This window comes from Suricata suricatta, chromosome 1 (genome assembly GCF_006229205.1).
Source record: "Suricata suricatta isolate VVHF042 chromosome 1, meerkat_22Aug2017_6uvM2_HiC, whole genome shotgun sequence".
Lineage (NCBI taxonomy): Eukaryota > Metazoa > Chordata > Mammalia > Carnivora > Herpestidae > Suricata > Suricata suricatta.
The window spans coordinates 81,623,293-81,641,080 of NC_043700.1; the positions used below are offsets into that span (position 1 = coordinate 81,623,293).

At 42.8% G+C, this 17,788-nt stretch overlaps 1 protein-coding gene across 3 annotated transcripts in view; it reads left to right on the forward strand.

The window, feature by feature from the left end:
* Positions 1–17,788, forward strand: part of SETD7 (SET domain containing 7, histone lysine methyltransferase) — a 48,844-nt gene that overhangs the window by 1,496 nt on the left and 29,560 nt on the right. For all 3 annotated transcript variants that reach the window (XM_029940831.1, XM_029940837.1, XM_029940828.1), the window contains exon 2: positions 7,912–8,041. In XM_029940831.1, coding sequence (XP_029796691.1) covers positions 7,912–8,041 — 130 coding nt within the window. The remainder of the gene's footprint in view (positions 1–7,911; positions 8,042–17,788) is intronic.

The window sequence follows — 17,788 nt, forward strand, 5'->3', positions numbered from 1 at the left end:
ACGCCGCCGGGAGCGCGCACTGCGCGGTGGGGCGCAGGCCGGGAACTGGGCTCCGCGGGGCTAGGGCCCCCCGGAAGAGCACGGCCGCTCCAGCGCGCCGGCCACCGCCTGCATCCGCCCTCAGAGTTGCGAACCTGCACCGCACACTGGCCCTCCCTCTTTGGGGGATGTAAGCTGGGGGGTGTGCGGGGGGACAGCCCTCTGAGACCAGCAGTCTCGGCCGAGCGACCCCCCGGCCTGATTTTGGCAACCCCGAGCCCCTCTCCGGCTGCCAGCCCTTTCCTTCCGCTCGCCGCTGCGACCTGCGGTGACCGCGGCCGCGTCCGGGTCCGTCCCCCGGCGCAGCGCACGGGGCCGAACCAGGCACGTGGCAGCCGCGGCCCAGGCGGCCGCTCATCCGAAAAGATGAAATCATTGCAGGGCAATGAACGTCGCTCCCGACGCGGGACTTGAACGCACGCCGACCGGGAGGAGGTGGCCCTCCTCTCTAATGCCCCCGAGCGAACTCAGTCAAACCACCCCTCCCCCTTCCTGCTTCCGAGCCCGGGTGCCGCCGCCGCCGCCACGCTGTGCTGGCGCGCCGCAAGCCCTGACCGAAATTGCTTGGTGACACTTAACTTTCTGAATTCCATGCCGTTGGCTGTGGGTGATATCACCGACTTGGTGTCGTGTTTCTCCGCCCCTTCGCTTCTAGCGCCCCTCCCCCGACTTTTCTCGCCACTTTGTTTTGCTGAGTTTCTCCACCTCTTTTTTTTTTTTTTTTTTTTTTTTTTTTTGCTAGTTCTAACGAGCGAGGTGGGGACGTTATACAATCTACTTGTTTGTATCAGGAGATGTAATGATTTTGTAACACTGAATATAGGAAAATACTCTCTAGTGTGTTTATTTATTTGATTCCACCCCAGACAGTGCGTCGTGATGTTTTGCGGTGTTGTGTGGTATTATTCCAGAATATTTTAAACCAAGCATCCAAGTAAATAATTTTAAGCTTTTGGTTGAGTCTGGTTTCTATCTAATTTGTATAAACAAGTTCTCATAAAAGGTAAAGAAAAAGTAACAATACTATACAGACGCATAAGGATACATTGTTATTGCTACATTGGAGAAGAAATCCATTTTTCATGTTTTTATAAAATATAATTGACTCCGTTTGCAGTGACCTCGAGGTCTTAATTATTCTGAATTCTCTAAAAATTATCCATCTTGGTGTAACTGTTAAAACTTATTTCGTTAACTTTTTGTTTTAATTTCACAGTGTTGTGAATTCACAGAACTATTTATCTAATAATTAAAGCCAATGTTGGGGGCTCAGGGGGTGCCAAAGGCATGGGAGCCTTCATTAAATTTAAATTATTGACTTCTTGTGCTTTCATGTTATGAAAGATAAATGAAAAATGTGCTCTTTTCAAATTGTGAGGACTTGTTATTCTTCAAAGTTTACTTTTACTTGTAAAATTTAATGCAAATCCTTGATCGCAGACAGGGCTCCCCAGGTCAGACCACCCTCCTTCAAAAAGGAGGCCCTGTTGTCCACAGTCTCTGGTCACCTTGTAAAATGTGAACAAGCAGCTTTAGAAATGTTTCCGTTGTTTTGGAGGATTCTGTATACAAACAAGAAACAATCTGTTATATAGGACAGCGATATACGTTACTGTCCCAAATCAGAATGTGCTTGAGAGCAAGAGGGATGTCACTATAAATGGTTATGCTGGAAAAAACTAGTTTAAGCTTTGAATGTTTGGGGCAATCCAGGACACATGGTCACTCAGTTTTACCTGAGCGGGAGTAAACAACTTGTTTAGAAGCATCTAAAGCTCAAACTCAGTGTCTAGAGCATGCGTATGTACACGCAGTGAACTGTAGCAGTGGGCTTTTCTCCAGCCATTGTTGGCCTCTGTAGAGCCTCTGTCATAGCCTTGACTTATCCTCTAGCACATGCATGGGAGACTGGTCAAAGGCTAGCCTGAGTATCTTGGTGTCAAAGTATCACCTACCTCTCTCCATAAACTGCGTCTGTCAGCAGTTCAGTTTTCACAATTATCATTGCTGTAATTGTGCAGTTGTTATCATGCTCAGGCTCTGTGCTAAATGTTTCATGTACACATTATCCACTCAGTCTTCTGAGGTGGGCACTAATATTTTCCTAATTTTACAGAGGAGGAAGCTGAGGCACAAATCCAAGCCCACTCAGTGAGGTAGGAGACAGGCTTGGACCTCCAGGACCTCCGTCCCCCATACCAGACTTCCTCCCTACATTTTTCCTTTTAAAAAAAAAATTGTTTTTAATGAGTCATTCAAATACATGAAATACTTGGTAAGTGAGTGTGAAAGCAACAGTTAAGTATTCTGTCGGTACCACTCCTCATCACTCCAGAGGTTGGTTCTGACAGTTCAGTGACTTTCAGAAAAATGTATTTGGGGAAAGAGAATTTAGCTTACAGCCCCTCTAACAGACTTCCTTTTCCTTCTTTTTCTTCCTGCTTAGCAGTTTACTCTAGGGGAGGAATTGGTCTTTCCAGGATGAGAGTTTAAATGTTGGTTCTCTGTCAGGGTGGAACTGTAGCCTGGGTGAAATTCTAGGCTCTGAGTGGACGAATCCTCAGGGGAAAGCTGGGTGGTGGAGGAAATGTGTGTACTCCTAGAGGCTGTGCTCCTTTGGGGAGGCAGCAAGCCCTGGCCTCAGAGAGCCTGACGGTGCCACCTGAGATCCTGCTGTGGCTTTTTAAAAAACTCCTCAAGGCTCATTGGTTCAGGAGAAGTGGTGTTTAGCTTTGGGAACAGAGTTGTTTATTACTAGGTTTATTTCTTTGTCTACCCATAGTTACAGAGCTGAATACAATGTGGTCCTTAATATAATTTTAAATAAGTGTATCATACACATCCAAACAGATGAATTATGGTGGTTGAGAAGAAATAAGAATTAATTCCAGCTTGGGGCAGTGGCTAGGGAAGGACTTTCCGGAAGAGGTGGTCCAGGGTTGGTTCTGGTGGAGAGAGGAACTCCATGAGGGAATGCAGCTTTGGCATCCTGTTGTGACGTAGGCACATTCAGAGGCCAACCATTCAGTTCTGCTCGGAGGGCCGAGGGGAAGAGCGGAGGCTAAGACACAGAGGCTGATAATGTGGATTGTGTGCTGAAAGCAATAGGAAGCTTTGGGGACTTTTTAGAGCTGGGAATGTCAGGCCCAGAGCTCTACAGGATAAGGGATCGCCTAGAAGGTTCTTTGAAATAATCTAGATATGTGGTTAAGCAGGCAAGAAAATAACGGAAAGGCTCAGAGAAATAGAGGAGACACTGAGGGAGAATACTCATAAAAAGGAAATATCAGAATTTCCAGAACTAAAAGGCCAGAAAGAAAATAAGCATCTCAGCATTCCACTTCCCCCCAACTTCCTCAAAATACTAAAAATATTATAAGGCCCCCTAATATCTGATCCTGCCTGTCTCTAACAAGGCCGGCTCACACTCTGTACTTGCTCAGTGCCCTGGGAGCCCCCTCTCCCTGTGGGCCACGCATTAAAATTGTGACCTTCACAACTAATAATTGAGATCTTACAAAGAATTATTTTCAAAAATCAAAGTATGGGGGCGTCTGGGTGGCTCAGCCGGTTAAGCGTCCGGCTTCTGCTCAGGTCATGATCTCACAGTTCGTGGGTTCCAGACCCGCGTCGGGCTCTGTGCTGACAGCTAGCTCAGAGCCTGGAGCCTGCTTCAGTTTCTGTGTCTCCCTCTCTCTCTGACCCTCCCCTGCTCACACTGACTCTCTCTGTCTCTCAAAAATAAATTTAAAAACATTAAAAAAACTTTTTTTAATCAAAGTATGTTTTTAACCACCGGTGTAAATGCATCATAACAAGGGCAGGTGCTTTGCACGAATAATCAAGTTTGCCTTTTATTATTATTACTTTTTTAAAGCAGTCCTATTCTACAAAACCAACAATGCATGTAAGTGTCTCTTGTTCTGAAGGAAACACACACACACACACACACACACACACACACACACACACACACACCCTATTCTCAGATAGGTCTCCTGTGGGTAAGCCTGAGGCAGGTAATCAGCTGGTGTCTGATCCAGAGGGAGTTTCCTTTGCCCAGGTGAACCATCATTGCACAAATTACAGGTCTGGTCCTGTATTCTTACAAGAAGACAGGAAAAAAGCTGAGAGGTAACTTGAGGGGGACGAGTTTAACTTTCTATCTGTTCCGTAGATAATGATCTTTAGAACAGAGTGAAAAAGTACATTTTTCCTTCTCTAACCTCTAAATATTTAGAATCATGCTGCAGACGGATATATAGCACATGAGCCAGGACAACGTTATCAACACAGAACAGTCATTCAAGTGAATTCTCCTTGTTGTTTGGGTCTGGTGTTCAACCTGTGTTTAGTGGGAACTGGCCCAGAAGGCTATTGGCTGCCTTAGAGCATTTTGCAAATTGACCTCAATGAGAGCAAGGAGGACTGGTGTTTCTCTCTGAGTTAGGTAATGCTTGGAAGGGATAGGAATTCAGAACCAGGACATGCTGTTGAAGATCCTGGTGGTTATCTTGAGAACTATCTTTTTTTTTAATGTTTTATTTATTTTTGAGAGAGAGAGAGAGAGAGAGAGAGAGACACACACACACACACACACACACACACACACACACACAGCATGAACAGGGGAGGGTCAGAGAGAGAGGGAGACACAGAATCTGAAGACAGGCTCCAGGCTCTGAGCTAGCTGTCAGCACAGAGCCTGACACGGGGCTCGAACCCACGAACTGTGAAATCATGACCTGAGCCAAAACCGGAAGCTCAACCAACTGAGCCACCCAGGCGCCCCCCTTTTTTTTCTTGCTTTCTTTTTTTAAAATATTTTATCTTGAGAACTATCTCAACTACAAAGGCTTCTTCCACTTCTCTTCCTGGGTCCTGAAGATACCTACCTCTTTAGCAGTACCCTCTTCCCCCAGCAGCAAGGAAGAAAGGGCAGTCTGCTAGTGTGCCCTTCTCTAGAGAGAAAAGGACTGGAAAGGGGCTTTCAGTATTCATTAGCACGTTCAGAGTGGTTAATGGGTTTCTTGGGTGCTCAGCTTTGGCTTCCTCGGATGAGGAAATAAACTTGGAATGTGGGGGGTTGAGGTAAGGTTTACTTTAGATAACAGAGAACGACCTCGCCCATTGGTTTGCACACTTTTTTCTTCTCTGTATAGTAGCAGCCCCTCCATTAAACGTCTGTTTCTGACCAGACAAATATTACAGGATGTTATTATCCACAGGACGTTTGAGTAAAAGTTGTACCAGAGGATCTGCATGTTGACAGGCGACGTGAGGCATCACCCCCCACCCCCCGATTTCTTCTTTCCCTACGTTTCTTTCTTTGGAAAGTCCTTGTTATCGTTTTGGTTGTGGCTGTTGTTTTTAGATACCCAGTTCTACTGTGAGGAGAACCACTCCGGGCTATTAAATATTCGGGGTGGAATTCTTGAATGATCACAGCCCGTAATTTCAAGCCCTTTTTAACTGATCCTGTTCATTGATAAATCATCCTTGTTTGGCAAGACGAGAGGAAAACAAAGCAAACAAGCCGACAAGGGTCCTCCTGCAGACTGACATCGGGAGGAGGAAGTGTCCCATGTCCACATCTGTCCAAACACAAAGTGTCACCTGAAAAATGGCCCTCCTTCAGCAGCTCTTCCCTGTCCCTCTCTCACCCTAGAGACTAAGAAGGTGGTGGGATGTCTCTTCACTGGCCTGTGGAAGACACGTCAACAGAAGCATCCTTCATGGAATGGGATTGAGTGATGTCTTTGCTTTCATCTCACTGGGATAGTACTGTCCCTGACGTGCTTTTAGCATGTTATGTGACACTTGAAATTTTCTCTAATTTTCCATTGCTGGGGATGCACCTGCAATGTATTATCCAGAAATGGGATAGGACCGTTGTAAATGAGGGAAGGTGGAAATGAATTTACACTGGACTTTTTTCCCCCCTTAGTATTCAAGTTTCTCATAATAGTACTCTTGATCTAAAGTAGAATAACAAGTTTCATCACATGTTAAGTTTTTAAAGTCTGAAATACATGAACTGTTTTTTGTGGGGAAAACAGTTTCAACTAATTAGTAACTGCTTCAGAATAAGGCTGAAGTAATTATTCTGATATTTATACCTAAAATATAAGTAGAATGCTAAATTCATAGAAATGTTAATTCCAACATTTCATAGAAGAATACTTTTAGCTATACACTGAGTGCGGTTTTTTTATGAAAAGAAAAAAGTATATGTAATTTATTTCAATCAGAGAAATGTTATCAGTACGTGTTTAGTAAATAATTGTCCAAATTATTTAGTATGACTCAAGTATCATTGAATGTGTCGGGTATAGTTAGTATCTGGAGGAGAAGAAAGCAATTATGGCCTAGTTAGCTTTCTAACCCCTAATTTCCTGGCTCTTTGTAGGAAAAAATATGTGTGAAGAGGAAAGGACCATATTGATTGTGATTTATTTAAGGAGCCATGTTTTGCTGTAATATTCTAGGTAACTCATTCTCTATACAGAGTCAGATGTAGCAATAAACCAGTGTATTTGTTCATTGTTTTTTATGTTTATGTGATCAATAACACAAATAAAGAGGGTTTTTGATCTTCATAATAACGCTTGTCACTTAACCTCTCTTCTAAGGGATGATATTTTTTTATCATGTTAGAAGAAATCATTTTAGGAAATCAAAGCATTCATTGTGGTGATATGGTTTGTGTTTTCTTTTATGTCTGTGAACCATCTGGAAGCCACATTGAAGTGTTTAATGGCCCTGCACTGTATATAGTGTTTAATGCTCCCATACCTTTTTCATCCATGACCCAGGTCGTTAACCCAGGAAAAGCCAGTAGATCAACTACTGCCTTCATTTTCACCCACCTCCATAAAATTAGCTCACCAGAGTAATTGGGAAGACACCAGTGAGATGATGTGTGGATTTTATGAAATATGTAGATAATAATAAGAAACCTAAATATTGACTGTATACATAAATATTGGAATATACCAGTCTATGATTCAGAAAGAACCAGCAATTTAAAGACCACAGTATAGTAAATGCTGCTGATGTTCAACATCCCTGCCTAAATGGCCATGTGGATACTTCTAGCGTGTTTAAAGCACAAGACCTCTGAATGTTGTGGTAGAGGGTATACGACAAGGTTATTACTAAACATTCAAAGCTGAAATGAATTGTAAACTAAAGCAGCAAGTTCAAGGTCAAGCTTAAGTTCAGGCTTAGAAGGACTCAGAGTTCATACATTAGTACAATGAGGTGTATAAATGTTAGGGTAGTGTTAGAGACATGGCTATGTCCTTTGTTGTTCAAATGTAACAAATAGCAAGCAGTGAGGATTTCAAAAGTCACCTGGCTAGAGTCCTCCACATCATACTGTATATATATATAATCATACTGTATACTGAGTTCTACAATTACGTAACTTATTGCAAAGACAGTGTACCTTCCAGTGGACTATAAAATGGTGCTATCTCAGTCACATTTCAATTAAGCATGAGTGTTTAGGGGCGTAAATTCCAAACAGAAGCAGTACTTCATGGAGAAGTGCCTCGTAAATTGAAACATGCACATGTTAGTATTGGTAATAACTTTTAGTCCCCAGTAACATGCAAGCTTTTTTTTTTTTTCCGGCTCATATTCTGAAATATGTGTAACTCCCTCTACTGCGGCCCCCATCCGCTCACAAAGTGTACTTAACAGTCAAGTCAATACTGCTGATGCAGGCACAGAGACCTTGGCATTCACTCCCGCTCAGGCAAGGAGGGGGTCCTTCTCAGGGAACTTGCTGGCAGGATCCAAGCACAGACGTGTCGGTGGGAGAGTGTTAAAGATGCTAAGGCTTGCCTTGCGGTTCCCTTTCTCCAGGGCATCTGGATGACGATGGATTGCCTCACGGGTTCTGCACGGTCACCTACTCCTCCACAGACAGATTTGAGGGGAACTTTGTTCATGGAGAGAAGAATGGACGGGGGAAGTTCTTCTTCTTTGATGGCAGGTACCACTCACAGTTGTGTTTTGTTTTGTTTCGGGGGGGGGGGGTACCAAATTACTTTACTTGAAGAAATGATACAAATGGCATTTCACTGGATGTTTTGGTACAGCTATTGAAAAGGCTAAAGCAACCTCAACATGTATGCACTGCCTTGGGGACCAAGAAAGTCACCTGTGCTGCTATGGCAAAGCCAGCCTCAGGCTTAGGTCCGTCACTGCCTCCTACGGCGTGCTTGACATGGCCACTCTGCCATGCCAGAATCGGGGGCTCCCATTGTGCACCAGTCAGTTACGTGGGTCACCCAGTTCTTTGATGGATTTCACCTGCTCCTCTGGATAATGCATCTCCATGAAGTCCCACAAATGGGGATTGCTTTTGTTAGGGGCCAGTTTGGGCAGTTCAGCTAGTGGCAGCTTCTCGCTTTTTCTTAAGTACAAGACACACTCAAGTCTGCCGCAGGCAGCCCTTTGTCCCAGTAGTCACGGTCTGGTTTCTTCACACCCCGAAGGAAGATGCTGCCGGCTCGTGGGTTCATGATTTCCTCAGCATACGCTCTGTCCCCATGAGATTAGTCAAGAAAATATTCAGCAAAGCTCTTCAGAGCCACATCATCACAGTTTAGGCAATGAGACATGGGACAGGTAAACATAGAAGGTGTACAGCTCCAGACCCACGGTGTTTGAAATACTGCTCTTTGGGATAACCTGTACCATGTGTGAGTCCTTAGTGCTGATGTCATAACGAGTATGCTCTACTTAAAATATGTTTCCAGCAGCATTCTTACTACTTTCCTTTCGCCTCCTACCTGAGAATGCTGCGAGGCAGAAGCTCCTTTCTCTCTTGAGATAGGAGGGAATGACTGTAGAAATGACTTTCTCTTTCAAGAAGAGTTGGCGTTGCACACGCCCAGTCTTCCATCCATGGCGTTTAAACCCTGTCAGTTTCAGAAACAAAGAGCAACCACGTGAATTTCTCTAGCACTTAGAGGAATTCAGAGCCATGGGAGGGCCAGCTCTCCTTCTGACCACTTGGTTGGGTGTTGCAGAAATGGATTTAGCTAAAGCAACTGCTTCTGAGCTCTGGACATTGCTAATGAGCCGAAGCTTCCTTAACCGTGGGATTCCTTTGGGAAAGGGAATGCCTAAACTGACAGTTCAAGGGCGATCAAGGGACTGGCTTGTGACCCAGAATCCTTTTTCTATAGATTGATCGGGTTTTCTTTTTTAATGCTTATAAGAGAGAGAGAGAGAGAGAGAGAGAGAGAGAGAGAGAGAGAGAGAGAGAGGGAGAAGAGCACACACAAGTGGGAGAGGGACAGAGAGAGACACAGAATGTGAAACAGGCTCCAGGCCCTGAACTGTCAGTGCAGAACCTGAGGCAGGGCTCGACTCCATGAACCATGAAATCATGGCCTGAGCCAAAGTCGGATGCTTAAGCTACTGAGCCACCCAGGTGCCCCTGGAGTGGATTGTTTTTAAAGTTTTTAGCAGTCCCTCAGGCTCTCCCATTATCTGATGCAAGGAAGAGTAAGGAAAGCAATAAAAACCCATCATAGACCTTTTATAAAATTGTATTTCATTATTCATTCCAACCTTCTCTTTCCCATTGTCCCCAGCCCCACACCTCCCCTCCTTTTAGCCAAGGTTTGTTTGCAACAAACCTTAAATGGCTGATATTTTACTTCCTTTCTTTTGCCCTGCTGTGGATGCCTGGGTCCTATCGAGGGCTCTCAAGATTTGATATCAATGCTTTCTTTTCTCACGGTTCCTTTAACCTGTCCAGAGGGAAACTTTTCCTGCCTCATTTTCATAGAAATTTATTTATACCTCTTTTCTGGAAAGTGTTTCTTCTTACCTCATGATGCTGCAATTATTATTTTGTTCATTCAACAAATTTATATCTCTGTAAATGTCTGATTTCTCCTACAGGATAGAGATTTCCTCAAGGGTGGAATTTGTGTTTGTTTCATCTGCTTCATGGGACTTTCCCTTAATTTGACACTAATAACAACAAAAAAACCTTGCTGAATAGTATGGGAGCTGAAATAAAAGGTAGAATTCACCCAGAGCACCCACTCCATGCCGCTCCCCACCCCCCACAACACACACTCATGCTTTAAATCTGGTAGTATGGTGATCACACCCTGTCATGGACTGACTCAGGGAAATCAGTCTATCAGGTTTGGTTTAATTTAACATTGGTTACTTGCTTGCTTCCCAGACCTGGTGCACAGTGTTGGAGGGTTAGACTGAACTTATGCACTGCTGTGCTAAGAATGTGCTGTGTTAGCTCCAAGATACTGATCCTGTTGGCTCTGGGGGCAGCTCGGTGGGACCTGACACTTCCCAAGCACCTTCCTCCCTCTGTCAAGCTAGTAAGCTAGTCACTTCTGGCTGCAAGCCGTTTCACCCATTTACCCCTGAGTCAAGTGTCCATGTGTCTCAGCGTGGAAAAGGGGAAGCACTAGGTCAGGTGGAAACACTAGGCCAGTAACTATCTATGAAACAGAAATAAATTCCTTGACTTTTTTTTCTTTTTGAGGCACCAATTCACATCGCTTCTCGGCCTTTGGGCTAAGATCAAGTGTGAGGCACCAATTCACAAATTTTTACACATACCCCTCAAATACCTGTAGAGACTTAGATCAGATGGTAGAATCAAAGAATGATGTATTAGCAAGGACCTTAAGAGGTTATCTTTGTTAGCCTTCTTCAGGTTGATGGGAGCTGATACTGTGAGGGGACAAGGTCAGTGTCACTGATTTTGTGACATGTGGTACAGTGACAAGCTCTCGAAAGGTCACTGTCACCTTCTTTCTTAAGCCCAATACTGATCATATTATGAGACATCTGCTAAAAGGATTTGCCATAAACATTAGTGAGATAATCTTATGACTGAAAAGAAAAAAGAAAGGCAGTGGAATCTACTAGGTCTTTTTAAGCCGGGTGGGGACGTGGTCAGCGAGAAGTCGGCTGTTGCTCCAGGCACCTGTTCCTCAATTTACATTCGACTATTTATTTTTGGCCCTACCATGGCTCCCAGCTTCTAGGGCTGACGTATTGGGTAAAACAACGTGAGGACCCTATACTTTTCCTGCCAAGCAGGAGGCTTTAGTCTGAAAAAAATTCCCCATTAAAGGCTGAAATCAACCTTTTGAAATAACAGATGAGGAAACATACAGTTTCTTTTAGAAGTTTTAAAAGTTGTTCACACCTGTAACGCCGGCTTATGTTCCTTCAAAGGGTTGGTTTGCACTTGCAGAGCCTGTTTGGGAAATGGCAAAGTATAGTGACAGGAGATTTGGCCGGGTGTGTTCTACTCCTCTATGAAACGTGAAACTGGGCATGGCATTTTTCACCCCATCTTAGGGAGGTGTAATTCACCCACAATGAGCTGTACATATTTAATGGATACAACTTGATGAATTTGGAGTCAAGTATATACTCGTGAAACCATTACCACAACCTCTGCCAAAAGCTGGGCATGTGAGAGGGTTTCAAGCAAATATAAATTTATATCAGGGAAAGTCTAGAATCACTTTTCTACTTTACATAAGATGTAATAATCCTGAATAAGAATTTTATTTAAAAAAATTTTTTTAACATTTTTATTATTGAGAGACAGAGCATGAACATGGGAGGGGCAGAGAGAGAGGGAGACACCAAATCTGAAGCAGGCTCCAGACCCTAAGCTGTCAGCACAGAGGCCGACACGGGGCTTGAACTCACAAACCATGAGATCATGACCTGAGTCGAAGTCAGACGCTTAACTGACAGAGTCACCCAGGCACCCCTTGAATAAGAATTTTAAAATAGGCCCTATTAAATTTTCAGCAAGTTCCTAGATAGAAGCAGAATATTTGATTTTTAAATTTTTCAGGTATAGAAAATACTTTTGGTAGAATAACAGACTTTAAGAACTACACCAGTGTAAAAAACAAACACACTCCCCTTTTTCTCCCCCCCCCCCCGCCCACACCACAGAGGTGCCCACTGTTGGTGGAGAATTTAAACATCTTAATTAAATATATGTCACATAAAATCAGGAAATAGTTACCTATTTCTAAATCAATTTAAATAGCCAAAATCTACATGGTTTGCCTTTTTACTATGATCTCAACCTCAGACTGTTCACTAGTTTTGAGATCTGAATCAACAGTTGGTCTTTATTTTATATGGCAAAATGTAGAACAGAAAACCTTATTAAAACCAACATAAGTCAGAACCTAAAGTCAGCTCAGTCCTTCTTTACCAGATAATTTATCCCACAAATTAGGAATAAATGGGAAAATGGACCTTACTTTTTAAATTGTCTTTTCAGGCAGCCATTGCTTTCCCCTTTCTTTCCTTCTGTAAAGAAATGAAGCCAATGTCCTAAGACTAAGATTAGTAAACTGGGACTTAACATCGGCTCTGGTGCTGAGATGAAGGCAATTTATGCAGTGAGGAGAAAGGAATCTGAGGCTTTGTCAATGGGGCTCTGGAGCCTCTCTGGCCCCAGCGGATTTGCTGGAGTATTATGAAAATGTTTACTGTGCAGAATACTTTCATGTACACAGCTCTGATTTTTATACTAATCCCCAGCTCTGAATGTTCATTTTAAAAAATTTTCTTTTAGGGGTGCCTGGGTGGCTCAGTCGGTTAAGTGTCAGACTTCAGCTCAGGTCATGATCTCGTGAGTTGAAGCTGCAGGTCGGACTCTGTGCTGACCGCTCAGAGCCTGGAGCCTGCTTGGGATTCTGTGTCTCCTTTCTTTCTGCCCCTCCCCCACTAATTCTCTCTCTCTCTCTCTCTCTCTCTCTCTCTCTCTCTCTCTCTCAGAAATAAATAAACATTAAACATATTTTTCATTTTATTTTTGAGAGAGAGAGTTATGAGCAGAGGAGGGGTGGGCAGAGAGAGAGAGCGAGAGGGAGACACAGGATATGAAGTGGACTCCAAGCTCTGAGCTGTCAGCACAGAGCCTGATGCGGGGCTTAAACCCATGAACTAGGGCTCCATCCCACAAACTGAGATTATGACCTGAGCTGAAGCTGGCACTCAACCTACTGAGCCACCCAGAGCCCATGAGTGTTCATTTTAAGGCATTTCTTCCCCCTTAATTGTTCTCATTTCAACCAAGATTTATGGGCGTAAAGGCAATTTTGCAGAACTTCTTGAAATTTTAGGATGGTAACAAGAAAGAGGTATTTGGCTTTGGGCTATGGAATATTAGGGAATTGTGTGGTTTTTAGCCTCATTATGAGATAAAGATGAGTGAATTCATTTAGTTATATATTTTTTATATTATTGATGCTGCCTCTTGATGTGCCAGTTAGATTTCAAAGTATTATTGACTACTCCTGGTGTTGATTCCCTACACTAATGTATCCAGCTAAGAAGGCTTTTTGTAGTTTATCATTGGCCGAATAATCTAAGCAAGGGTGTCCATTTGGTGAGCCACTGAGAAAGGCTGCCATTTTCCAGGTGACCGGCCCACGCAGGATTTCTTGTATTTGGTTTTTAGAAAGCACTTGGTCACATTTCAGGGAAACTGGAGTTGGAATGGACTTCTGAAGTCCTGTATTCCAGCCTCCCACACAAGGCAAAAGTCCCTCCTATGTTCCTGATAGTCATCCAGCTTTTGCTGGAACCAGGCTCAACAAAGATATTCATCTGCATTGTAATGAACTGTTTTGATTAAGGCAACAATTCCTGTGACATACAGGAAGCGGGGGAGTGGAAAAGAGATGGAGAACTTCGAGTCCCTACCATTTGTTCCACATTGGGCATGTTCCCTTTGCAACAACCTGTGAAGTAGGCTTTATAATCCTATTTTACGTGTGACGAAACTAAAGCACAGAGAGGTTAAATAACTTGTCCAAGGCCACCTCGTCAGTAGGAGTTGGAGCTGAGTGAGATTCAGGCCAAGGTGAGTTCAACTCCAGAGCCTTCCCCTTCTCACTGCATCTGCCAATCTTCTATGAGAACAGAGAAGTGAGAATCGAGGAGCCAGAAGCGAGGAAATAGCTCTGACCCTGACTGACTGCCTTTCTTTCTTGTGTTAAGTTACTTGAGGTCACTCATTAACAGGAATTGTGACAAGTTCAGAGTCCTGGGGTGAATATATTCACTTTCTCCTAAGAGCTTGAACAGCCTTGGTAGGAGCGTGGCAGATTGATGGAAAGTTTACTTGAAGAATCAACCCAGAGGAGCTCCGATCTAGTGAATTTGTTTCCTCGTTTATAAAGTAGGGATGATGGTACCCTACTTCTCCAAGTTGTTGTAAAGATTGAGGGAGAAACCTTGTAAAGACTTTGCAGAGTGGAGACTACCTAGAAGGCATGCATGGGAAAACATGTATTTTTTTGGTCTGTCTACTCTATCTGCATATTTTCCCAGTTTTATTGAGCTATTATTGACTTATGATATATGTGAGTGTGTAACATGATGATATGATCCATTTATATTATAAAATGATTACCACACCTTCATCCACTCATATAATTACCTCTGTTTTTGTTGTGATAATATTTATTTGTTTGTTTCTTTTTAATGTTTGTTTCTTTTTAAGAGAGAGACAGAGTGTGAACTGGGAAGGGTCAGAGAGAGAGGGAGACACAGAATCCGAAGCAGGCTCCAGGCTCCATGCTGTCAGCACAGAGCCGACGCAGGCCTCAAACTCAGGAACTGTGAGATCATGACCTGAGCCGAAGTCGAATGCTCAACCGAATGAGCCACCCAGGCGCCCCAATTGCGATAATATTTAAAACCTACTGTCTTAACTTTCAAGTATATAATATGGTATTGTTCATTATAGTCATCATGGCATACAATAGATCCTCAGAATTTACTCATCTTCTTGCTTGAAGTTTGTCTCCTGTGACCAACAACAGCTCCTCAGTGCCTCCTCCCTGAGCTCCTGGCAGCTGCCCCTCTGTTCTCTGTCTTGATGAGTGAGGCTTTTTTTAGATTCCACACGTAAGTGAGGACTTACAACATTTGTCTTTGTCTGACTCATTTCACTTAGCATAATGTCCTCAAGATCAAGGATGGATTATTATTATCTTTTATTATTGTTCTTACTATTATTTGTTGATAACCATGGCTAGCAGAGTTTTCTTAGGATTTATTTTTAGAGAGCAAAACTAGATTTCACTAATTGCTCTTCAAAAATGTTACTCTCAGGGGCGCCTCGGTGGCTCAGTCGGTTGAGCATCCAACTTCAGCTCAGGTCATGATCTCATGGTCTGTGGGTTTGGAACCCCTACATCAGGCTCTACACTGACAGCTCAGAGCCTGGAACCTGCTTTGGATTCTGTGTCTTCCTCTCTTTCTGCCCCTCCCCTGCTCATTCTCTCTCTCTCTCTCTCTCTCTCTCTCTCTCTCTGACTTTCACTTTCAAAAATAAATAAACATTAAAAATAAAAATAAAGTTAAAAAAATGTTCCTGTCATCTTGAGCCTTTATGATAAACAAATCCTACAGACTCACGGATCTTCTGTATAGAAGATATACCAAGATATATACCAAGGAAAAGCCAAAGCTGTTGTCTCCTAAAAGCACTTTTGTGTATTCAGTGTTAAAGACTTTTAAATGATAATACAGTAATATTTGAGTAGAATGCAGATATGCCAGGGCACCTGGGTGGCTCAGTCAGTTAAACATCCAACTCTTGATTTCAGTTCAAGTCATGATTTCACTGTTGGAGAGATGGAGTCCCCTGTAGGGCTCTGTGTTGACAGCCCCTCCCCCTAAAATAAATAAATAAACACTAAAGAAATAAAATAAAATTATAAAAATTCCTCATGTCTTTTTAAGTTAGATTTCATAATTGAATTTATTACCAGAAATTTAAATATAAGAGCTTTGACAAAATAGGTGGAAATGGTCTGTGTGTATATGTAGAGAAAGAAATCTAATTAAAATTGATGTTTCAATTTTCTGTACATTTTCTGGTTACTTGATTCAGGGGCTGGTGCCAAAAAAATCTAAATCAAAAGACCATTTTTGTAGTTTCTCAACACACCAAAGAACCTGCCAAAATGTTGAAATCAACTGTAAGAAAATACAAGTCAAGAACATTGTACATAGTATGATCCCATTATTAAAACAACCTCCACAGAGGTGAGAAAGTGTATGATATATATACGGGGGGGGGGGAGTCTTAAGTGGTACATGCCAAATTGAGTAAGAATAGTGGGAATGTCTACTTTCTACATCTTTGTAGTGCTGGATTTGTTTTTTGTTTGTTTTGTAACGAATACATGTTACTTTTTTCACTTAAAGGGGCATTTATTCCATCCTTCTTCTGTGCAATGGATCACTCAAATTATTCCAGACAGAGGAATCTTTCTTGCATGATTTTTGTAAAGTTTTCTTAATGTTTATTTTTATTTTGAAAGAGAGAGAGACAGTGTGAGTGAGGGAGGGGCAGACAGAGAGGGAGTCACAGAATCCAAAGCAGGTTCTAGGCTCTGAGCTGTCAGCACAGAGCTTGATGCAGGGCTCGAACTCACAAACCGTGAGATCATGACCTGAGCTGAAGTCTGATGCTTAACTGACTGAACCACCCGAGCGCCCCTTTTCTTACTTGTTTCTAAAGTACTTTAAAGCAGTTTTACACATTTGACTATTCTAGTATCTCTTCACTATTTCCCCAATGCTGTTGTAAGCCTAGTTTCTCAGTAGAAAGCTCACCATCAAACCCTTGAGTGTGCCTGCTTCATAATAATAGTTATTACTTATCTGAGCAGTTACTATGTCCCAGATCATCTTCTAAGCACTTGATGGATATTACCCATTTAATCCTCATAATAACGCTACTAGTAGCTGCAGTTGACAAATGGAGAAATGAAGCCCAGAGTTTAAGAAACTTTCCTAACTTGCAGACTGTATGCACGTATCCTGCATATAAAGACTACTCCCTGCTCTTGAGCAACACTGTTTATATTGTTATGTTCCCACTCAATCCTCTGTTCTCAAAGCAAATTTAGCCCAGTTTCCATTTCCATTCTTTCACTTAGGAAATACCACTTGAGGATAGGCTGTGTTCATATGTTAGGGTAGGGATGCGTGGGTGAACAGTGCCTCATTTGTTCCTGTAAAAGGCTTACAATCTAGTTAGAGGAATAGGACGCATAAGTTGGCCATCATTAAAGACATGGACAGTCCTGTGGTGGTTCAGGACGAGGCGCCAGTGAGAAAGGTGGACCACGGTTCCAGAGGTCAAGGTAGACTGGGGAAGGTAGGGCTCCATGCAGAGGGTGGGTAGGCTCAGGTTAAGCCAGTATGAGCAGACTTCCTCCAATATGCAACTCTCAATCCAATTTCCGCAAGAAGGATTAGAAAGCTACTTGCAAGTAGCTACTTCTCAAATGTTCTCGGAGAGTAGCCATTTAGCGGCCACAAAACAGTGCCATTTTCTCAGTTTTTTTTTTTTTAATAGAAAAATGTCAGAGGCTTGAGAAGCCTCATTTTTATCTCAAGGTTATTCCTGTTTTGAATGAAAAAACAAGATGTGACCCACACTTTTTGTCCTGTATGTGTCCTCTGGGATTTAAAACGTTTAGTTACATATGTTTTACAGGAAGAAGCAAGCATCACGTGGTATGGAAGCTAAGACAGAAAGAGGTGTGCTTGAGTTCAGCGAGTAAGCCAGTGTGAGCGCAGAGGTCTCTAGAACAGGAGTCAGCAAACTTTTCTGTATAGGCTGAGATGGTAAATATTTTAGGCTTTGGAGACCACATACAGTCTCCAGTGCAACTCTGCA